The sequence below is a fragment of the Zootoca vivipara genome, chromosome 6 (genome assembly GCF_965207765.1).
Source record: "Zootoca vivipara chromosome 6, rZooViv2.hap1.1, whole genome shotgun sequence".
Classification (NCBI taxonomy): domain Eukaryota; kingdom Metazoa; phylum Chordata; class Lepidosauria; order Squamata; family Lacertidae; genus Zootoca; species Zootoca vivipara.
The window spans coordinates 25130734-25153356 of record NC_142589.1 but is presented as its reverse complement, the minus strand read 5'-3'; the positions used below and the strand labels follow the sequence as shown (position 1 = coordinate 25153356).

Below are 22623 nucleotides of genomic sequence, written 5' to 3'. Positions count from 1 at the left end.
ACGCTGGGCAAAAGATTCCTGCATTGCAGGGGGTTGGACTAAATGCCCCTGATAGTCCCTTCCAACTCTATTATTCTATGATTCTATATATACAGTATCTGGTATGTTTGATCAATCCCAGCTTGTTTATCTTAACTATTATAAAGCTCTAGGTGGGGTGAGTGTGTTGTCAATTGTAAAAAGATTTATGTGTGTGTGATGCTAGTGACAAATGCACAACTCTAGTTCTAAAGGTCAGGCAGAAATTTTTATGGGTTGTCCAGCTAATATGGCAATCTGATGAGTGAGTTAGGATGACTACGGTATGTTGATAAGAACTTTTCTCTTAAGGCTGTCAACGTGTTCCTAGGCTGAAGATAAATGGATAGAAAAAAGATTATTATTTATTGAATTCATATATATATATTGAATTCATATACCGCCCTAACCCTGGAGGTCTCAGATACTTTCTTTTGCACTGAATAAAATATACTCTTTTTGGTTTGTTAAAGTGAATATTCAAAAATTAAAATAAAATTTGACAGTGATTAGTAGAATGAGAAAAAAGACAGAAAGGCCTCTTCAATTTTATCCACAAAACAACCTTGCGTGGTAGCTTAGGCTGAAAAGGGCTGACTGACACAAGCTCATCCAGTTTTGTGGCCAATCATGAATTTGAATACAGATCTCCTGTTACGTACGCTAACAACACTAAATGTACACTATTTATTTTTGTATTTATCCCATTCCATTCATAAATCACTTATTATATAATATCTCAAAGTAATAATAAAAAACTACAAATTAAAACCATCAAAATAATTCCAATTACTGTAAAAAAAATCATAACCAATACAGATACAGGTTGGGATAAAAATATCCACTTAAAAGTCTTGTTGAATAAGAAATGTCTTCAACAGGCACCAAAAAGACACCAGATATGGTTTCTGTCTGATACATATCAGGAGGAAGTTCCAAAGGGGAGGTACCACCACACTAAGAACATGATTCCTATGTCTACAGAGTGGACCTCCTGGTGCAATGGTATCTGCAGAAGGCTTTCTCCTGTGAAGTGCAGTTAGGCATACAAGGGGTGATATGATCTTTTAAGTACTGTATTTAAACAATAAAACACTTCCAATGAACTAGTACATACATTTGAATTGAATTTCTATATGGAATCTATTCTCCAAATTTATTTTGTTTTTTCAGCCTTAAGTCATTTATTTGCACTCAACCTGAGGGATGTAGTTTTTTGCATTCAAATTCTGTTGGTTGGAGACATCTTTAGAACTTGTTGAGTTTTTACTGTTGTTATACTTCATGCCAACTTTGTGCATGGACACAAAACTATAAATTCAATTAACAACAACAACCACTTTCCTTCAATAATTCTGAAGTTATGCTTGAGTATGTTTTATATTTTACCTTTAAAGATTAAAGGCAGCCAGAGGGAAAAGAGCAGTGACAACCTCCTTTTTTAAAAACAAAACAAAACATTTTTATTAATTTTCCAATAAAAACAGCCAATCAACATATAATCATAATCCAATTAAAAACAACAAACTAAAACAAAAAAAGACCAAATTGTAATTCCAATTATTAACCCCCCCGGACTTCCCATAGTCTGGACCTTGAAGAACCTTCCATATCTCGTTCCTGCCTCCTTCAGTGACATCATCCTTGATGCAATGTCTTATAGTCCTGAAAGTTTATATCATAATAACTGTATTAGTCTTTAAGGTGCCCCAAGTTGGATCACATCCATGTCATACATTTGAATCCTGGAAACTGACCAATGTCACTGAGCTGCAGTTCCCTGGACTCTTAATGAACTGCACTTTCCAGGATTCTCTGGAAGAAGCCATGACTGTAAAAAGTGGCACAAGAGTGCTCCTACTCTACTTACTGCATCAAAATGAGGGCAACCCTTCTGGCAACCCTTCGATATTGATGATAAGTCCTTGACTGACCTCTTCTGGCCAATGTATGACAGGTTTTAGAAACGTGTTCTTCAGACATGCCTCATAACTTTTAAAACCGGGGTGGGGAAAATCACACATACACATATAAACCAGCCAACTAAGGATCAGGTGCATGCATCGTGCATCTGGCAAAGTAGACTCTTAACCCAAGAAAGCTTATGCTACAATAAATCTGGTAGCCTTCAAATCTGAAGCACATTATTTCAATCAAAGAGTTCAGGGCACTGTAGTTTATCTGTCATAATGAGACATTTCTCAACAAACCTTCACAAATCACAGTGCCCAGAACTATTCGAGGGCAAGAAATTTACTTTGAACGTGATTTAAAGACGACAGAAATACAAGTGGAGTCCATTCTGTGGAACCTTTGTTGTAGGATGGAGCCCAAGGTGCATCCTAGGTGCCTAACAGTTGAAGTCTGTTAAGTCAGGTTAAAGTGTTGGACTAAGACCTTGGAAGACCAGGATTCAAATTCCTACTCAGCCATGAAGCTCACTAGGTGTCGTTGGGCCAGTCATGGCTTCCCAGTATAATGATCTATTATCTCACAGGGTTGTTGCAAGGATTAAATGAGAGGGAGAACTTCCTTGAGTTCCTTAGAGAAAAAGTGAGATAAAAACGCAACAACTACTAATAGTAACAATAACAATAGCTGAGGAACTGATAGACTGTTATCGACTTGTTTTTAGCATTACTATTCATTTCCACGGTTATATCGACGGAAATTTTTAGCATTGCAATTTGCATTACCGGTATAATTCTGTCTTCCCGTTATATCGACGTGTTTTAACAGAAGACGCTCCTGTTTCCCTCGGACTTTTTTTTTTTTTGAGGTGCTTATTTTCCAAGAGTCCAGGACCTACCTTTTATCCTTGTTATTATTATTACCTTATGATGGGAAGTTGTTCCCAGCTGTTTTCAATATTGTGTTTTGACGTTGCAACCTGCCTTGGGGCACCTTAGAGTGAGGAGGGGGGTAAAATAAAACAAGGAAAGAAAAGAAAAATCCGTGCTATTGTCCGTCGTTATAAAAGGGTCCATTAAATGGCATGCTGGCTGGCGTTGTGGTGGTTGTGTAGTCGCTATGGCGTTTTGTGCAACCGCCGCCGATGAGCCGACGGTCGGTCAGTGTGGGGTTTTGCCTTTCACCTCAGGGGAGCAGCAGGAGATCCGCCCGAGGCGTGTCAGGCTGAGGCGCTGAGCTCGAAGGCGCCGCCCCGCGGAGGGAGGCCGAGGAAGAGGCGGCACCGAGGCTCCTCCGCTCCTTTAGAGGCCCGGCAAGATGGCGGCGGGCGAGAGCAGCAGCAGCGGCGGCGGCGACGAGGAAGAGGCAGAGCTGGTGAGCTTCGGCACGCCGTTGGAGCCCCTGGAGGAGGGTGAGTCGGAGGCCAGGCCCACCTCCCTCCGCTTCTTCTCGGGGCCTCGCTGAGGGGAGAGCGCCGCCCGTGCTGGGGACCTCGCGCCCCGCAGTCCACTGGGGAGAGGGAGGCGTGGGGGGTGCTGCTTGTGCTCCTCTTGGGGGAAAGGTCCCAGGTAAAGGGGTTCAGGCAGGCTGGAGGCTGGGGGTGGTGCTTATTGGCTATGGGGGACGGACCCTCTCCCTGCCTACCGGTAGATGGATGTGCCAGCCCTTTTATTTCGGGGGTGGGGTACACACCTCCAGATGCTGCTGGGCTCCAGACTCCATCGCACCCGATCTTTTTGATCATGGGGGTAGCCAATTGGGGGGGGCGGTGGGGGGCAGTCCTTAAATCCTCGTATTTAAAAGCATTAAAAATATTTAAGAAACTGAGGTTCTTCCCCCCCAAACAGAAGCCTCCCCTTGTAGTATCCTCTTTTTGGTGGTATTTTTACATTTTAAAGGAAATGTCTATGATCCCCCCCCCAAAAAAAGCTCAGCCATTTTTGGGGCGATCTCACAAAGAAAGCTCAAACACTTTATAACACACACACCCCCTAACAAAAATGCCCATGTCTTTGCTGGTGATGACTGCTGGGGCTGAAGGGCGATGGACACATGGAATTGTAGGGCTGGAAGGTATCCCCAAGGGCCAGCTAGTCCAACCCCCTGCAATGCAGGAATCGCAGCTCAAGAACCCCTGACAGATGGCCTCCCAACATCCACTTTAAAATCTGCAATGAAAGAGAGTTGTTGTTGTTATTCGTAGGATTGTACAATTATAGAATTGGAAGGGATCACAAGGGTCATCTAGTCCAACCACCTGCGACGCAGGAACCATAGCTCAAGAACCCCCTGACAGGTGGGCATTCAAGGTCTGCTTAAAAGCCTCCGAAGGAAGGTCCACTACCTTCTGAAAGTTCTTCCTAATGTTTAGTCTCCCTGTATGTTCCCACAGTTCACCGTATTTCCTACCTTTTGATCATATTGGTTAGTGCAGTGCCGGCTCTACGTAGACCCCCGATGGCGCAGGGCACCATGGCGCCGGCCCGCCAGGAGGGCGCCGCGAGCTGCGCCTGGCCGGCTGGCCGGCCGGTCTGCGCAGCTGCGCGCGGCGCCCACCTGCCCACCGCGCTGGGAAACGGGGCGGGAGGGCGCCGGAGAGATCCGGCGCACCATGGCGACAGGGGCGCTTAAGACGGCACTGGGTTAGTGAGCCTGTTTGTTGCTGCTCAACATAGGGTTGGTTGACTTTCTTGTCTCATCATGTGTATGTGAATTTGGGAGGGGAGCTAACGATACCCTCTGTGTATAAACCAGGAGAGGAATGGCTTCTAGGCTCTTTCTCCCCTGCGTCTGCCGTGATAAATTGGCATTGCTGGGCAGGGTGCGAACTAGTTTTCATAGTGGAATAAACCCATATGCCTCCTTAAACCTTTCATTCACTGTTCTGATTAATTTATGCTTCTTAAAACAATAATTGCAGGTGAGCGAATTAAGAAACCAGTTCCTCTCCAAGAGCAGACTGTCAAAGATGAGAAGGGACGGTACAAACGTTTCCATGGAGCATTTAGTGGTGGTTTCTCTGCTGGCTACTTTAACACAGTGGGCTCAAAAGAAGGTGGGTAATTACTGTCTAAAATTTATTTGTCTCTGTTCACTGTAGAAATCACTATGGAACAAAGTGAGGATGGTAATTGCAACAGTATGAAGGACCCAAGTCATTTGGGCTCTCATAAAGTAAAACTAACATCTTGAATTGGGTCCAAATGTCTTAGGGGGCAGTGTAAATGCTAGCTTATTAACACTGCATAATTACAGTGCCATACTTTGCATGCTTACTCAGAGGTTGGCACCACTGATTTCACTGGCACTTACAAGTGAGTGTGCAGAGGATTACAGACTTAGGGTAACATTATGTAATTTTAAACAGAACTTTCCATTATGAAACATTTTGGTAGTGTTTTAAGTACTCATGTCTTATAAGAATGAATTTGTATTGTCATTAAAGGATGGGCACCGTCAACCTTTGTATCATCGCGTCAAAACAGAGCAGAAAAATCAGTTCGGGGGCCAGAAGATTTTATGGATGAAGAGGTAAATTTGCAAATAATGCATTTTAAATAAATAAATAAATAAATAACTCTCATAATCCTTTGAAGTTCCAGGTGGATTGGGGGGTGGTGGTGTCTGTGTTCTGGTTGTTAATTAATCTTAAGTATATATATGTGTACTGTTTATTCTGCAATGCACATAAATATGAAGTATGTTTTGCCAAGAAAAAATACATTTTATGTTGCAGTGAAGCTGCTCTTTGTTTGTTTGTTTTCATTTCAAGATATATTTTTTAATATGTGGATTTGAGAAGGAATCCTTTCTAATTTGATTCATTTCTTCTTACTTTCTCCCCTTGCTCCAAAGGATCTTGGTGAACATGGGATAGCACCAAAGGAAATTTCAATTACAGATGCATTTGCTTCCAAAAGCAAAGATAAAATAAAACAGAAGGCCAAACAACTTGCAGGAGTTGTTGGCCCGATCCCTGGAGCCACTGTGTTGGATGAATTTATAGCACCTGCAAAGTAAGTACCTATTACGGAAAATTGTGTTAATGAGTAAAAGGCAATACAACTGATAATGTGTTAAAATTGGGGAAGGGGGCATACCGGTAGACTTGGCAACACTAGCTTTTCCTCCTCAGACTTCACTGATGCGAAAACTTGGCCTGTGTTTTGCTTGATGTTTGCAGGTATTGTTTACACAAGGTTTTTAGCATATGGGGTTACAAAAACTATTTAATAAATTTCCTTTTCAGAATAACCATTGGTATTGACTTGTTGCGAAAAATGGGCTGGAAAGAAGGACAAGGAGTTGGGCCCAGAGTAAAGAGGAAACCACGAAAGCAGAAGCCTGGTATAGTCCATGAACTGTTTTGTATTGTATCACTCAACAACATAAAAATGTGGTCTGTCTATTCCAGCCTACTAGAAAGTTGTTTGTATGATCCCCATTTATTTATTTGTTGCACTTATATGCCATCTTTCCTCCAGAGAGCTCAAGGTGGTTCTCCCTTCCCCTGTGAGTTAGATTAGGCTGAGAAATTGTGACTGGCCCGAGGTCAGACCTTGGCATGAATCCTCATGGCGAGTGAGAATTTAAACCCTGGTGCAACACTCAAACCTTTTACACCAAACTGGCTCCTATATTCCATTCTATAGCAACCTTACTTCAGTGGAGCCACAGCAGTGTAGATTCTGGGCACATTGCCCTTTGCATAGTCATGATAATGAAGAATGATAGAAATATAACCTTGTGTCTTCATACTTGGTTGCAGAGCCTGAAGTGAAAATATATGGCTGTGCTTTGCCCCCTGGATCTGAGGAGTCAGAGGTATTGCTTGTGCAACACTTTACTTTGGGTGGGGGCCACTGTTTTTTGTTTTATCTGCAGTTGTGCAAAGCACACAAAGGATTATTTCCAATGATATCAACATTCTTCTTAAACTGTTACTCCAATTTTCTAGATCACTATTACTGACTGTAGACGTTTACTACATGGCATAGCTAACAAAAAAGAAGTCTCAGCCCCCAAAAGCTTGCAAATGTAACAACTCACAATGGGGCAGAGCAAGGGATCCTGGAGCCACATGAGTTTATTGGCCTAATTTCAAAAGCCTTCCACAAGTGGTCAGTTTAGATGAGAGTTATCTATCTCTGCAGCCTTTTGGATGAGGAGGAATGGGATTGGGGAGAGAGCAAAGGCCCCCCTTTGTTCTGGCCTGTCCCTCCACTGGATTGAGCTCTGCAGTCAGCCTGTGGCTTCTGGACACAAAACTGTTGTCCCCTGCAGCAGAGGAAGGATTGAGGCAAGGTTTTCTTGGGATGAATGCAAGCAAGGTCTTTTTGCTGACCTCCGTAACAATGTTTTGTTACAAAGTGTGCTAATTTCCTAAAGGAAGAAGAGGATGAATATCGCCCAGAAAATGTGACGTTTGCACCCAAGGATGTAGTGCCTGTAGACCTGACTCCTAAAGATAACGTCCATGGACTTGGGTACAAAGGCTTGGATCCCACCAAAGCCTTATTTGGCTCTTCAGAAGAACACATCGACCTTTTTAACCCCAGTGCTGAAAACTCAAATCTTGGAGATCTGCGCCACAGTAAAGGGCGGAAGCTTGGCATTTCAGGCCAGGTAAAATGCTGCTGGTTGAAAAAAAATTCACCCTTGTGGCTATGAAGATAGATGGGCTTGTAAGTGAATGGATGATCCCTGTTAAAATGTTTAAAGCTAAAAGAGGATTTCCATGGGCTGTTTCAGTGCCCAGCCTAACTTACTATTGACCACTGATTAGGAGAGGGGGGGGCAGGGGAGTCAACTTCCATTGCTTACTCAGTTCAGCTTACCTTGCTGCATAATTTGAGTTAAATTCTGTGTAGAGGGTATGTGGGTTTGTGCATGTGTACAGTGTACCCAGCCTTCTGTGTCATGACATCAATGTCACCGCTTGTCTTGTGCAGTTAATTTGCAGGGCCAATGTTGTGGGCAGCTGCCAAGTTCGTGTGTTGACACACTGCTGTACATAAAGTATGCTCACTCAGCTGCACTAGTAGCCGCCCCCACTTGCATCTGGGCCTGGATGGCAGCAACAGTGGGACTAGGTCAGGCATCTCTTCCTCCACGCCCTTCTGCCTGCCTGCTGCCCTTGGAAACGACCCCTCATCTTCCCTCCCCTTCCTGAGAAGTTGAGGGAAGCTGCCGTTGACCTGCTAGTAGTATGTGAGCTAACAGCGGTGGGAGGCAGGAACAGCTGCTGTGAAGGGAGAGGATAGAACCAGCAGCTGCCACTCATTTTGTAGGCAATGGCTGGGAGGAGCAGAAGCTTTCGCTGCTTGCTCATCGCCCCCATCCAAGCCCTCCTAACAGTGATGGTGGTTCCCCCACCTACCCACCTGAGTGAACAGCAATGGCAGCTAGGAGCAAAGAGTATCATCCCTCGCTTGCCTGTCTTTTCCTGCTTGAAACTGATGGCTGTTGCTACGGTAGCAGCAGCCATCGCTGTCTGCCCTCTCCCGAGGAAGGAAGATTCCCTCTTTGATTTTGTTGCACCTACATGGAGTGGGATTTGGGTACTCACTCACTGGCACATTGCCAGGCCCCTTCTCCCAAAAAACCTGGAGCCAGTCATGCTTGTTGATGAAAAATTTCAAAGTACATTTAAAGCAGAACAGAAATTTTGCTGTTTGTAGAATTCTAGTAAATGTCTGTATGCTACGTGAAAGCTGGTCCACATCTTTATTTCCATTTCTGTGAGTTCTTAAGTGGTTTCTCAGAAACAAGATCCATGACTGTTATAAAAGGCACATGGTTCATGTAAAAATATCAGGAAATAAGTAGCACCTTGGTACATCCGTCAGGCAGACTTATCCATAGTTGTAATCATTCTGTGTTATATTGTTTTCCTTAGGCTTTTGGTGTAGGAGCTTTAGAAGATGAAGACGACGACATTTATGCTACTGAATCACTTTCTAAATATGATACTGTTCTAAAAGATGAGGAACCCGGAGATGGGTTGTATGGATGGACAGCGCCTAAGCAATATAGAAGCAAGCAGGGTATGAATCTGGAATTTCTGGAGCCCCAAAATCCTGTTCATCTGAAACTTTCTAGAGGGAGGGTATTGTAGAGGAGGTTGCCATATATTGCCCAGCTCTGCTCCCATTTGGTTTTGCTTTGAAACCACTTATGGATTCTAATTTTGTTCATAGGAACAGAGAGAGAACATAAGTACATTGGGAAAATTTTGGATGGTTTCTCACCAGCATCTAAGTCTGTAACTTCTCAAAAGGTGCGTAAATTAATTTATTTTCCCCCTGAACAAGACATTTCATAAGACAGCTCCCTTTCCCTACATACCTGCAGATTTTTGCTCAAATTGGTATGGGGGAGGAGATCAGGAGATATGTTAATGGTTTATGGCAGGAAACTCTGGTGGTATCAATTCCTTTATCTGTTAAATTGCCAACAAGATTAATTATTTTTCATTTTCAAAATCCACAGCACAAAAAACCCAAAAAACATTTTTGTCAAAATTTAACAGGATCAATTCATTCTTGCTTGCTTAACCCAAACAGGCATCTTACTAATTCTGTTTAAAAGTTAGGAGGATCTCTCCAATGCACCTTACGTCAAGTTTTCACAAACTCTCTATAGATACCTTGGTTCCTTAATACTTCATCCTTTCTCTACCCTAAAAGTAAGGCAGGGAAGATGTAATTGGTTGGAACTTCACTGCCCTGATTTGATCCTGGCAACTGAGATTGTATAGCCTGGGGAAATGACATAGAAGATTGATCTTCCAGTGCTTAAGTAGCATAGTTCTAGGCACAATTTACCTTGCCATATAATGGAATGTGGCATTTTTGCAGAGGTTGACAAGATTATGAAAAAAGAGAAGCTGTGGATGTATTAGGGCAACTTGGTGGCATGTGATGCCAAATGATGGTGTTTGATGGTTTGTGGCTACCAGGGATTTTATTTACAGTTGAAATATTGCAGAATGAGCAGGACCTAATTCTGTGTACTGGTTTGTACACCTGATTCAGTCTTAAATTTGGTCAGTGTCCTGTGATTGATAGCGACATTGTATATATTTAAAGCTTAAGTAATCTAAATGAGACTATGTCTACAAAATATTTAGTGTGCTGTGTTGTGTTGCTTTTCCTTTACAAGATTTATCCTCCTCCTGACCTGCCAAGGGATTACAGACCAGTCCATTACTTTCGGCCTGTGCTAAAAGTTAGCAGTGAAAACTCTCATTTAGTGCAGACATTAGCAGAATCCACTGGGAAACTTGAGAGTGATGCAGCACAGCAAAGCAGACACCAGAAGACTGCTGCTCAGCGGAGGGAGTTGTTGGGCGAGAAGTGTCTGGAAGGTACCCAGGATGCTGTATATTTCCTTGCATTTCGCATGTTTCTATTGTAGGTTCCTTTTGCTTTGACCATTTTAAGGTTTTTTTATTGGCAATTTTTTTTATTAAAGGCATTCATTTCTTAAGTTTACAGCTGTCCTCTCCTTACTGAACATTGATTAACCCAGTGGCTTAATGGGTAATCATACATAACAATCACAGATATTCTGGGCTGTATTAAGTCTGGTCCCTGTGTGTGTGTGTGTGTGCGTGCACGTGTGTGCGTGCACGCACGCACACATATGTACCTATGCTTCATGTTTTCAGACTTCACATACATTTTTACTCAGCAGGTTCACAGGCTCTTCACTGTTGGAAGCTCACTGAGAAAGTCAGTGCACCCCCTTGTTTGTTTTTTCTTGACTATAGGCAAAAGTTGAAGGCCTAAATTTGAAGGCCATCTTGCTTGTCAAGTTAGGATGCTATTTTAGCCAGTTCCTTCCCAAGGACAATTCAAAGTGTCGGCAAATATATTTAAAGCACTGTACTGTTTAGATTCTTACAAGAAAAGTTTTCCTTGTTGTCCTATTTTTACACTGTAATGTTTCTTTCTTAGGTCCAGCGACTTCTGTTCTGGAATATTTGTCAGATAAAGACAAAGAAAGAATCCGAGAAGCGAAACAGGCAGCAGAGCAGCAAGTGAAAGCTCCAGCGCTCCAGCCTCAGGGGCCCTTGCCTGACAGATCCCAGGTGCCTGTGTTACCTGTTACTCCACAGAGGTGGCAATTGGTGTTAGGAACCCAGTTGGCCACCACTGGATCTAGTGACTTCAAACCATTTGCAAAAAATCCAGAAAAACAAAAGAGATACGAAAATTACATAGAAGGCCTTAAAGATGGAAAGAAAGGTAATTGGCAAGATCGCATGCAGCTCTTCTTCCCTATCATGAAATAGGTTTTACATCCGGATCTAAATGTTGTGCTTGTGATAAGCAGAGGGGTAACAGAAGTTCAAAAAGTGCGAAGGAGAGGCAGGGTGTCAAACTGCTACTAATAAACAGAAATTTACTATGATGTTGACTATTGGTATGTCTCATACATTTTGACGCCATCTTCAGGAGCAAGTAAATCTTATGTGATGTCATTGCACAGTTGTGTGATAGTGTTTCACTTAGAATTTGTATTTTGATGCAACAGTACAATTTTCTGTTTTCTAGAACCAGATTGATGCTTTGGCTGTTCATGGCTTTTTAGTGCTTCTGTTGAGGCCATTGTCTCGTAGTTTTCCTTTTTGTTTATGCTTTTTTGTGTACCATTTATCGGTGTGAACAACTTGATTGAGTTAGAAACGCACTTCCCTTTGTATGTGTGTTTTACAAGGGTCATTTGTTTTTGTGTTTTTAGTTTTATGGGCTCCAATTCACTCCTCCTCTATCTTCCTATAGATGTGCTAGAAAGCTGCTTAGATCACAGTATGACCGAGTGGGAGCGTGGAAGAGAGCAAGATGAGTTTTCCCGTGCTGCCTTGCTCTACAAGCCCTCCAGCTCTGTTTTGGCCTCAAGGTTTACCACTGCAAAGCATGAAGACGACACAGAAAAAGTTGAAGTTCCTCGTGATGAAGAGGTCTGTTCTGCTTCAGTCCTTCAGTAACCAGTGAATTGTGATGACTTGTATTCACCTGCACAAAGCTCCTCTGTTTAAGATCATTCCCAAAGTTTTGTTTTTCATAAATTTCAATTTTAAATTGTGTTTGGAAGCGACTAAATTCAGAGTCAGTGTACATTTACTGTAGCTAGTACATTATTTCCCCTCCAGCACTCTAGATACTAATCCCTTTGTGATTATTTTAGACAGCTGTCAGTGACAAAGAGGCTGCTGCAAAGATGAAGATGTTTGGCAAGCTGACAAGAGAGTCGTTTGAGTGGCACCCGGACAAATTATTGTGCAAAAGGTTTAATGTTCCTGATCCCTATTCAGAGTAAGTTGCTTGAGTTTCTAAATAGCATTGAATAGCTGAAGAAGAGATGATTAGATATGAAAAAAGCTAATTTTAGAAAATGTAGATTCCGTATGAAAACCTTCTTTAGGCCCTCTTAGTCACATTGTTAATTTTAGTCTTGATTATTGTCAATAAGTTATTTTCCACAAATTTCTATAATTATGCTTCACTTGTAAATGGCTTGCTTGTTTCTCATTTTGTATGATCTTATTTCTGTGTGATAGCAAAAAGTTAAAGAAACTTTATATGAAAACTCTCTTTTTTTACTTTTTCACCAGGTCATGTGTTGTTGGACTGCCCAAAGTGAAACGTGACAAGTATTCTGTGTTCAACTTCTTGACAGTATCAGACTCGACATCAAGCATGTTGAGCCAACCCACAAAAGCAGGAATGCAAGAAAATAATGCTTCAAACAGTAAGTGGTCCATTTTGTTATCACTTGGGAGTAAAAGATTCAGAACACTAAAATACTTGAGGCATTTTAAAATAGTAAGCTATCTTTTAAGGAACAACAAAGGGGAATCAAACAGGACAGATGCAGAATGCCAAGCACCTGGTGCACGAATAGTAAAAGAAAAACAACAACCTCCAACTGCTATTTAAATATCAAATATGCTTTAAAATGTAAGCAGTAATGATAAAATCAATATAAGTAGAAAACTAAAGAAATCTGGGAATTTTGTTTGTATCTTTTAAGAGCCAAAGAAACCATCTAGATGGGATGTATCTGACAAAGAGAAGAAGAAAAATGATGCCATTAGTGAGTTCATTAGTGTGGCTAGATCAAAGGTTATACTGGAGGCACAGTCGCCAGCACTGATTGAAGCAAAGGACAAAAACAGAAGTACTAGAGCTGTTTCTAACAAGGTACAGTAGCGCCAGAGTTTTGATGCTTTCATTGTACATATTCTTAACATGGATCTTCCTTGTGAATAAGTGGGGATGCAGGCAAGTGGTCAAATGATTGTACACACAGCTTTTAGGGTACAGTCGTACCTCGGGTTGCGAACACCTCGGGTTACGAACAACTCAGGTTACGAACTGCGCAAACCCGGAAGTATTTTCGCCGTGCGTGCGCAGAAGCAGCGCGCACGATTTGCGCATGCGCAAAATGGCGGTTCGGGTTACGAACTTTTCGGGTTACGAACTGCGACCCGGAACGGATCGAGTTCGTAACCCGAGGTACCACTGATTTTCACTGATTTTGTCACTAATTTTCCCTTTGTATTCTGCCCAGCATAGGCAGAAATGTGCTACAAATGTACTACAACTAGTTGTAGACTGTTGTAATACAGGAGTAGATTCTTCTTTAAAATGAAAGGTCAAGAGAGCACGAGACTGAAGGAAGCACAGACTTAGCAAGAGCAAGCAACAGCCACCCTCATCCAAAGGCCAAGCAGTTAAGAGAGCTATAGCTGGAATTTGAATGAATTGAATTGGTGGCCCCAATTTGCTCTAAACAAGACTGAGCATTGAACTGTCTCTCCAGATGAGAGCAATTCATCTAGAAGACCCAGGGGCTTAAGCACTTCTCATGAGTATCTAACATAAATCTTACAATAAGCATTTTATTTCTGCCATTTTTGCCAGATTAACATTGTGTGGAGCAGAGCAGAGCAGTGGTCTGTGGTCATCATGGCTCTGTAGTCTGTTGATCTTTAGAAAACCTGTGTTTGCTATTCACATTCATAATGGGGCATTTAAAGCAAAATATGTTAAGTAAACCTCTTTCCTTTTGGTTCTCTTGTGCAGACACTAAGTGAAAGTACTGGTCAGAATGAAGAAACAGAAGTAGAAGAAGAAAGCAGGCCATCAATGGATTTATTTAAGGCCATCTTTGCCAGCTCCTCAGATGAAAAATCATCTGAAGAAGAGAGTGACGGAGAAGAGCAAACAATACCAATGACAGAACCAGATTCTGAAAGTCTGAAGCCTTGTGATGTGCCAAGTGCTCCTTCACTTGATGAACAAGGTAAAAATCAGTGGCTAGTTCAGGACGGCTTCAAACTGCTTTGGTGCTATGGTAGTGAGCCATGTACTCCCTTTTCTAATGCATAGTGCTTCAGGTAGTTTCACTTTGATGCAAGCTATAGTTTGCCACTATGTCCATATGGGGGCTTGTGCTTTCCTTCGTAACCAGGATTGAAAACCATGGTTTGAACTTAATTGTATCATACTGATTTGGAGGGCAAGTGCAGGCTGTAGTTTGCTGTCACATCCTAGCAAGTTTAGGCTTCTGCAAAAAAGGAAGCAACTGGTGGAGCGTGAGAAGAGGGACACACAGGGATGGTTTTGTGTTGCGTATTATGTTTGAATCAGCCCTAAGTGTCTGAAGAACTCTTGTATGTTTTTGAGACCTTGGTGAAATCTTGACACTTTCTGATATACCCTGTAAGTAGAAGTGGAGATAGGAAAGTTTACTGGACCAACAGTACATTAATTGTCGATAGAAACCCTTAAAGTCCCTTTAACTAAGAGAAAAGGCACTGAGGTGGCACAAGCTCATAGAAATATATTATAAGAACCTTTTCTACCTTATCATTTTCTACCCACCACCCTTCTGAGTGATACCCCCTCCCCACCCCACCCCCTCCCCATCCCTTCTCCACATGAGCGCCTGGGGACTCCTATTTCAGTGTATCTGAAGAAGTGTGCATGCACACGAAAGCTCATACCAAAATAAAAACTTAGTTGGTCTTTAAGGTGCTACTGAAGGAATTTATTTTATTTTACCTTATCATTGTCAGAGATGAGATTCTGAATGGACCAACAAATCAAGGGCTATATGTTCAGCTTAGCATGGTGATTCTTGTTGTGGTATTATACAGTACTTGAGACATTATTATCAAAGCACCACTTAATCCTTTTTTTAATTGTGCTTTTTCAGTTAAAGAAAGTGAAGTAACCACACCCAAGCTTTCCGTTACCTTAACTCCACCCCCAATGGACGTAGTTGATCCAGGAGAGGAATTTGGACCAAGATTGCCACCAGCTGCTGCTTCTGGTAAATACAGTTCAGCATAATGTGTGAATTCTGCAGAGCACTTTGTATGAATTGCAATTATGTGGTTTGTCTAAGTGTATATTTTTAAAAGTTTGCATACAGAAATATTGAGGACTTTCTTTATGGAGTTAAACGTGAAGGCAAACTAGTTGTGTAGACAATTTTGAGCTTGTATTAACATCATGCCTATCAAAAGGATTTTTGGTGGAGTCACAAAATGTCATCACAGTATTAAGGGATTTCCCTCCCTATTCAACTTCTTCCATCATGAGAGCATGCAGTATCCTGTGAATGAAACACATTTAAGATCCTTTATTATTTAAGTGCACCTGGATCTCCCTGTAGTATAGCTGGGAATGGGGGAGAGATCACTTTGTTTTTAGGGGAAATGTGTTATGTTATTAAATAGGGCCTTTCTTGCCTGGGAATTTCCTTACCTCACAAGTATTTTTCTCACTAGAAAATGTTTGTTTACTTTTTAAGAATGGAACAAACTTTGTTTCTGTCTTTTTTGAGAAATATTTGAAAGTTGATTGAAAATACTATCATTGAACCACAGACTCCTGAGCAAGGGAAATTTGAAATCTGCTTATCCTGCTGAGGCCCTGCGCAGATTCCAGAATCAGTAGATGTGGGAGAAGACAGAACTTTTTTTCAGTATCTAAGCCTATAGTTTGTATGACGATATAAAAGCTTTAGTTTAGTAGGATGTCAAGTTCTTTAAAAGGACTTCAAAAACTAAACGTTGACATTCCTTGAGTATTTTTGATGTTTCTTGATCAGGGAAGATCAGGAAGTGTGTGTGCATGCACACGAAAGCTCATACCAATGACAAACTTAGTTGGTCTCTAAGGTGCTACTGGAATGAATTTTTTTTTATTTTGTTTAGGCACTTCCTCTTTATGTGCTTTGATTTTAGACACTCCTTTGAGGCATGAAGAAATCCAGCTTACAAGTTCTCCTGAAGCCGCTAAGAAAGCAAAACCTAAAAAGAGCAGAGAAAAACACAAGACCAAGAGAGAACACAAACACAAAAAGGAGAAGGTGACTTTTCAATTTGACTTTTTGGGTGTAGAAACTGAGATTTATGGAAAACCATAGAAAATGCATACAGTATAATAATTTTCATATGGAGATGCCGTGCAGCTCTCTCCACTGAACAGAATTGCACTGGTCAGTCCCTCCTCCTCCTCCTGCAAATGTTTTATCGTTGGGGCTTCAGCTTTTATTCATAAACCTTCCCTGCATGGATCTAGTCTGAGCAGCTTGTGATGTGCAGATTATAGAAATAGCGCTTAAGTTGGTTGGATTCTGCACAAGTCAGTTCCTGTACAAGCATGAAGTTCTGACCCTATGTAAATTCTGTGCTTGGTGTTGACATGCCTGCATGTCCATAAGGACTGGAGGCTTGGAATAACCGAGGGTGTTAAATGTAGTTATTTATTAGTAACTTCAGAGTGAGGGGGACTCTTCAGCTACATTTTGGCTAACACCTTCCTAAGAGTAAAACCCACTGAAGTTGATAGGGCTCATTTTCTGACAAACATCATCAAGCTAACCTTATTGAGCTTCTTCCAGCTTTTATCTTGGAATAGCCGTTGTGTCATATCATACATGCTCATACTATAAAAGTTCGGGTTTTTTTCAGTTTTGGATTTCTCTTTGTAAGGTGCATCATCTCAGTCCTCGAACTTGTTTTGCAGAAAAAGAAACACAAGAAAAGCAGGCACAAGGGCAAACGCAAGAATAAGAAATCGGAGGAAAACAGTGACTCGGAGAAAAACAGTGGCTCAGACACAGCCGATAGCAGCAACAGTGAGGAAGAGACCACAGAAATCCCACCACAGGAAATTCTCAGAAGGTAAAGAGGTGAAGGGCTGATTTTCCTGTGGGGGGTGGGATCCTCCGGTGGGTTGTCCCTCCCACATGCTCCACCAGTTCCTTCCTTCCTGGCCCCCCTGTGCAGGTCAAGTGACAGAGAATGCTACCCCCCATATTGTACTGAACAAGCTTTGGTCTTTTTTCATCAAAGGTTTAAAAAATCCCTTAGGAAGAAAACATTTTGTAGTGGGGGAGGAAATAATCAACTCTTTTCTCCTCTCCCCACGTAGCCTCCCAATCGCCCTTTGCCTAGTTCCAAATGCTTGTTTCCAAGGGATAAGGCTCTAGATTTTTCAACAGTTTACTGTTTTGGGTTTTTGGGGTAAACTTTCTTGGACAACTTAGCTGAGTCTTACCAAGGCTCGTTGTTTCTTTATTATGCTTCCTTTAGAAAAAGTGCTTTAATATCTCAAAGGTTAAGAAATCTGTCCCAGTGGGTTGTATTTTAAGTTGCTTCCGAAGAAATTGTGCAATATAGCCTACATTGTCCTTTGCATAGCTTACCTATGGCTCTAGTCATTTCAGAATTTACTAAAAGAAAGTTTTAGAATTTTTTGGAGTGTTTTTTCAAGTTTCTTACCTGTAAGGTAAGAAATGCACTATCAACTTGCAGAATATACATGCCTCAGAAAAATTCTCCTAAAACAGGTCAGCAATCAGAAGGAAAGGAACCCTACTGGAAACTCACAATGGTAAATTATAATGTCCATAACAGAACACTTGACTTTAATATGAGTACCTGCATCCCTGTATTTTATGGTCTGGACACTAAAAGCTGTCAAGGAAACAACTACCAGAGGAAAGGGAAAATTGAGACTTTGAGACTGTTAATCAGGCTGTTGAGAAACTCTTAATGACTTCAGCATTAGCACTTGTCTTGGGCATTTTGTTGTTGTTGTTTAGTCGTTTAGTCGTGTCCGACTCTTCGTGACCCCATGGACCAGAGCACGCCAGGCACTCCTGTCTTCCACTGCCTCCCGCAGTTTGGTCAAACTCATGTTCGTAGCTTCGAGAACACTGTCCAACCATCTCGTCCTCTGTCGTCCCCTTCTCCTAGTGCCCTCCATCTTTCCCAACATCAATGTCTTTTCCAAGGATTCTTCTCTTCTCATGAGGTGGCCAAAGTATTGGAGCCTCAGCTTCACGATCTGTCCTTCCAGTGAGCACTCAGGGCTGATTTCCTTAAGAATGGATAGGTTTGATCTTCTTGCAGTCCATGGGACTCTCAAGAGTCTCCTCCAGCACCATAATTCAAAAGCATCAATTCTTCGGCGATCAGCCTTCTTGATGGTCCAGCTCTCACTTCCATACATCACTACTGGGGAAACCATAGCTTGAACTATACGGACCTTTGTCGGCAAGGTGATGTCTCTGCTTTTTAAGATGCTGTCTAGGTTTGTCATTGCTTTTCTCCCAAGAAGCAGGCGTCTTTTAATTTCGTGACTGCTGTCACCATCTGCAGTGATCAAGGAGCCCAAGAAAGTAAAATCTCTCACTGCCTCCATTTCTTCCCCTTCTATTTGCCAGGAGGTGATGGGACCAGTGGCCATGATCTTGGTTTTTTTGATGTTGAGCTTCAGACCATATTTTGCGCTCTCCTCTTTCACCCTCATTAAAAGGTTCTTTAATTCCTCCTCGCTTTCTGCCATCAAGGTTGTGTCATCTGCATATCTGAGGTTGTTGATATTTCTTCCGGCAATCTTAATTCCGGCTTGGGATTCATCTAGTCCAGCCTTTTGCATGATGAATTCTGCATATAATTTAAATAAGCAGGGAGACAATATACAACCTTGTCGTACTCCTTTCCCAATTTTGAACCAATCAGTTGTTCCATATCCAGTTCTAACTGTAGCTTCTTGTCCCACATAGAGATTTCTCAGGAGACAGATGAGGTGATCAGGCACTCCCATTTCTTTAAGAACTTGCCATAGTTTGCTGTGGTCGACACAGTCAAAGGCTTTTGCATAGTCAATGAAGCAGAAGTAGACGTTTTTCTGGAACTCTCTAGCTTTCTCCATAATCCAGCGCATGTTTGCTATTTGGTCTCTTCTTGGGCATTTAGCATCTATAATTTTAGTTAGCAACAATATCACTGACCTGGTTCTCTTTTCCCTGGAGTACCTTATTTTAAGATTTAGCACATCACTGACAGTCATATCAAACAGTGTTTTGCCCATGATGAGCCAGACGAAGATATTGTCTAAATTGGGATAGATCTATTTGAGCTACTTTATCTAAAGGGAGTGTAAGAAATAACCAAGTAGTTGCTGTTTGCTTCCCGAGTTGTTCAACAAAGTTTACAGCACTATCCTAGGCATGTCTACTCAGGAGCAATTACCACCAAGTTCCGTAGGTCTTAGTCCCAGGAATTCTAGCGTTCTACATCTAATTTCATCTTAATCACTGGGGCATAGTTCAGTTAAAACATGTTTATTTTTTCCAGCATATATATTTGCCCATCTTCTTCCATAGATCACTACAAAAATTTGATATTAAATTGAAAGTCTGCTTGTCTAAATTTAATTTCCCGTAGCTATGATCTTGTTCCATTTCACATTCAATAAAAATGGAATGTGTGTGATTAAGAGAAACCTTTATCAGGTCTGGAAAAATCAATACCACAGTTTGTCTCCTTCCATCATTCAGAGGTTTTATTGGCAGTTAGTGTTTGCCCTATTCCAAGGAAAATCTCCCTGGATCAGATGTCTGACTCATTTTTCAGTCTGTGCATCTCGTTGCTTACCTCATTCACTAATATTGGACCACAATAAGGGGTGTGTGTTCATGCTTTCAGAGAACAGCTAGTTTAAGTGGTGACTTTTTGTCAAATTTATTTATTGGGGAACAGTAGCAGGTGTATTTTTCGTTGCTTAGCTCAGAATATACCTGGAGTTGTTTGGATTGCTGGTCAAATCAATATTTTGAAGACTCTGTTTGGATTAAAGTAGCTCGTATAAAAATGGATTATAATGGTTCAATTCTGGATGTTTATTTCCATTATTTACTTATTCAGTCCTTCCCATTTGCTTTCTTCTAGGCTGAAACATCTTCCACTTGTGAAGCGATAGTTTGGATTTTTAAACATCTTTTGGTCTCAAAATGGATCTCCTCTATGATGGCAGATCAACAGTGCAAAGCATATTTGAATGTTCTGTAAATACTGTATTTATGTTGGCTTTGATAGCATAAAAACCCTACAATTTGAATTCATGATTTCAGAGTTAAAAATAAAAGGAAATGTGGTTTATGCTAGAGAAACTTGTTCAACTTTATTGTAATATGAAAAGGAATAATGAAAATAATGCATTTTAAAGAGGATGAGCATGAAGAAATTTTAATAAAGTAAATTTACGGACTTATGCCTAATGTCACAATCATTTTTCAAGCCTGAAGTATAAATATGAGAATATTGTAAAGCAGTAATATTCACCAACAGCTGCCTTTTTTGAAATCTTTGGCCACTGAAGTAGTATAGCAGTGTTCTGTTATTGTTATGAGGGAAATCAGTCTTTCCTTTAAAAATAACTATTTTGGGGGCCCACTCTAAACAAAAACTCATGACGATGAGTCTTGTGACTAGCTTTCTTTAGACCAGGGTTTTTTGTTCTTATTCAGGGTTTTCATGCTTGCTTATGCATTGTGCCCCTGCAGGCACAATGGTTTAAAAGGCTGAAAAAAATTGTTTGCAATTAAGAGACAAGTTCAGTTGGTTGGAAGAGGGAGAGAGCCGGCAAAGGTGAACTTGATTTCTTGTGCTAGCCCATCTTTCCCAGGAAACATTTCTTTGAGGACTGGAGCTTGCTACATAATCCAACAACCCTTATTTGCAGAAGAAATGCTCCACTAGTTATCATTATTCCTGTTTTTCTGATGTTTAGGTGTGTGGGTGCCATCATTCATGTACAGGAGAAAAGTATCAGGAGACTCAAGAGATCCCATGGTGCAGAAAACCTGGAGGAGGAGGAAACCACTAAAAGTGGGGGCGGGGGGGGGGAGGATGGCCCAAGGAGGACTGAGCAGCATGCTCAATAGCTGCAGAAAGCATCCTCGATGTGGGAGGGGAGAAATGGAATGACCTGCACCATGGGAGCATCTGCTTTCAAGTGTCAGATATAAGTCGTCCATATTGATAGTTGCTTTTGTACCATAATAGAAATTCTATGGGATTTAGAGGGAGGTTTTATGGAAGGATGGGAAGGTTCAGTACTCTATAACCACTACAGCACATTAGAGAGTGGAGGGAGAAAGCTGAGCTTCCAATGTATGAGCCCCACACAACATATACCCCACACATCCAGAAAAGTGTTTTCTGTTAAATGGCACTGAATTGCATCCAGCCCAATACTTTTCCTTCAGCACAAGGCCTTGTCAAATGCCTGTCCCTACAATATTGCTCTGTACAGTCATACCTCGGGTTGCAAATGTGATCCGTGCGGGAGGGACGTTCGCAACCCGCAGCGTTTGCAGCCTGAAGCACTGTGTCTGCACACGCGTGTGATGTCATTTTGTGTCTCTGCGCATGCGCGAGCGTCAAAACCCGGAAGTAATCCATTCTGGTACTTCTGGGTTTGGCACGGGCCGCAACCTGAAAACACGCAACCTGCAGCGGTCGTAACCTGACGTATGACTGTACTATGGAGCATTCCAGGTTTGCCAAATATCCCTTATACTGATGACAAAACATAAGCATTGGACAGCCTTAAGAGGAAAAATGTGCTAGACCTGGGGCTCTTGCGGATACGGTACTACCATTCAAAACTAATATAGTTGTGGTTTGTTGTATTTTTAAAAAACCTTTTAGTTTGAGTACATTTCCAGTACATATGGAGAATATGGCAAAGTTCTCATTTCTCCAGTCTACTCACCACTGACTATATTGCAGTCTCTTCGTCCTGTTTTGAATCCTACCTTATCGTAGGGTCCTCTCAAAATGGGAAACAAGGCTATATCAGAATGTGTAACTTTTTCCAGTATGATGTTCCTGTCACCCAGGAGCAGCTTCATCTGGACTTTGGTGACCTGGACGCAGGATGGATGCAAGTATATCAGATAGACCAGGGCTGTCTAGCAGGTCGATCACGATCTACTGGTTGATCACGGGATGCCCGTGGTTGATCCTGGTTGATTTTGGGACCCTCAGCTAATAACCAAAAAGGCTCCCTAAAAAAAGCTAAACAACTCTTGCTCCCTAAAAAAAAGCTTAAAAACCTTGGTCAATCCAATGGGTAGATCACTGCCAGTTTTTTTTATAGTGGGAGTAGATCACAGTCTCTTGGAAGTTGGACTGATATGCCATCTGTGGTCAGATCCACACACCTGTGCCCAGGCCACTAGACCTCTAGCAAGATTGGGAGGCTCTCTTCTTAAATATGGGGTTCGAAAACCGCCTAGTTCACAGAAATAAAGGGTTTTAGCTGTACAAAAATATATGGGAAGGTAAGACAGTAGGATAAAATATGGATGGAG

General features: G+C 41.7%; 1 protein-coding gene and 1 long non-coding RNA gene across 3 annotated transcripts; one reads left to right on the top strand and one right to left on the bottom strand.

Annotated features, from left to right (window-relative positions):
- Nucleotides 1-1455: 1455 nt before the first annotated feature.
- Nucleotides 1456-3264, bottom strand: LOC148685285 (uncharacterized). Its single transcript, XR_015950495.1, has 2 exons — nucleotides 2853-3264; nucleotides 1456-1683 (listed from the first exon to the last, which is right to left on the bottom strand). It is a non-coding gene; the product is annotated as an uncharacterized LOC148685285 (long non-coding RNA).
- Nucleotides 3205-20512, top strand: GPATCH1 (G-patch domain containing 1). Of its 2 annotated transcripts, none has more exons than XM_088671811.1 (20): nucleotides 3205-3340; nucleotides 4850-4984; nucleotides 5375-5460; nucleotides 5785-5945; nucleotides 6179-6276; nucleotides 6698-6753; nucleotides 7318-7554; nucleotides 8828-8975; nucleotides 9129-9208; nucleotides 10093-10297; nucleotides 10890-11180; nucleotides 11718-11896; nucleotides 12124-12251; nucleotides 12551-12687; nucleotides 12970-13139; nucleotides 14025-14244; nucleotides 15166-15276; nucleotides 16196-16320; nucleotides 16980-17137; nucleotides 20195-20512. In XM_088671811.1, exons 1-20 carry the CDS (start codon nucleotides 3247-3249, stop codon nucleotides 20223-20225), a joined length of 2850 nt encoding a protein of 949 aa, XP_088527937.1. In that variant the 5' UTR covers nucleotides 3205-3246; the 3' UTR covers nucleotides 20226-20512. The 2 variants fall into 2 exon arrangements, with proteins under 2 accessions (XP_088527937.1, XP_034973844.2); XM_035117953.3 differs by having other exon boundaries at nucleotides 15160-15276.
- The last annotated feature ends 2111 nt before the right edge of the window (nucleotides 20513-22623 follow it).

Bases quoted from the DNA above. Each gene is read 5' to 3' on its own strand.
- GPATCH1 (XM_035117953.3), top strand. From the start codon at position 3,247: ATGGCGGCGGGCGAGAGCAGCAGCAGCGGCGGCGGCGACGAGGAAGAG. The intron at 6,277-6,697 runs GTATAGTCCATG...ACTTGGTTGCAG, and splicing joins ACCACGAAAGCAGAAGCCTG to AGCCTGAAGTGAAAATATAT. The intron at 8,976-9,128 runs GTATGAATCTGG...TTTTGTTCATAG, and splicing joins GCAATATAGAAGCAAGCAGG to GAACAGAGAGAGAACATAAG.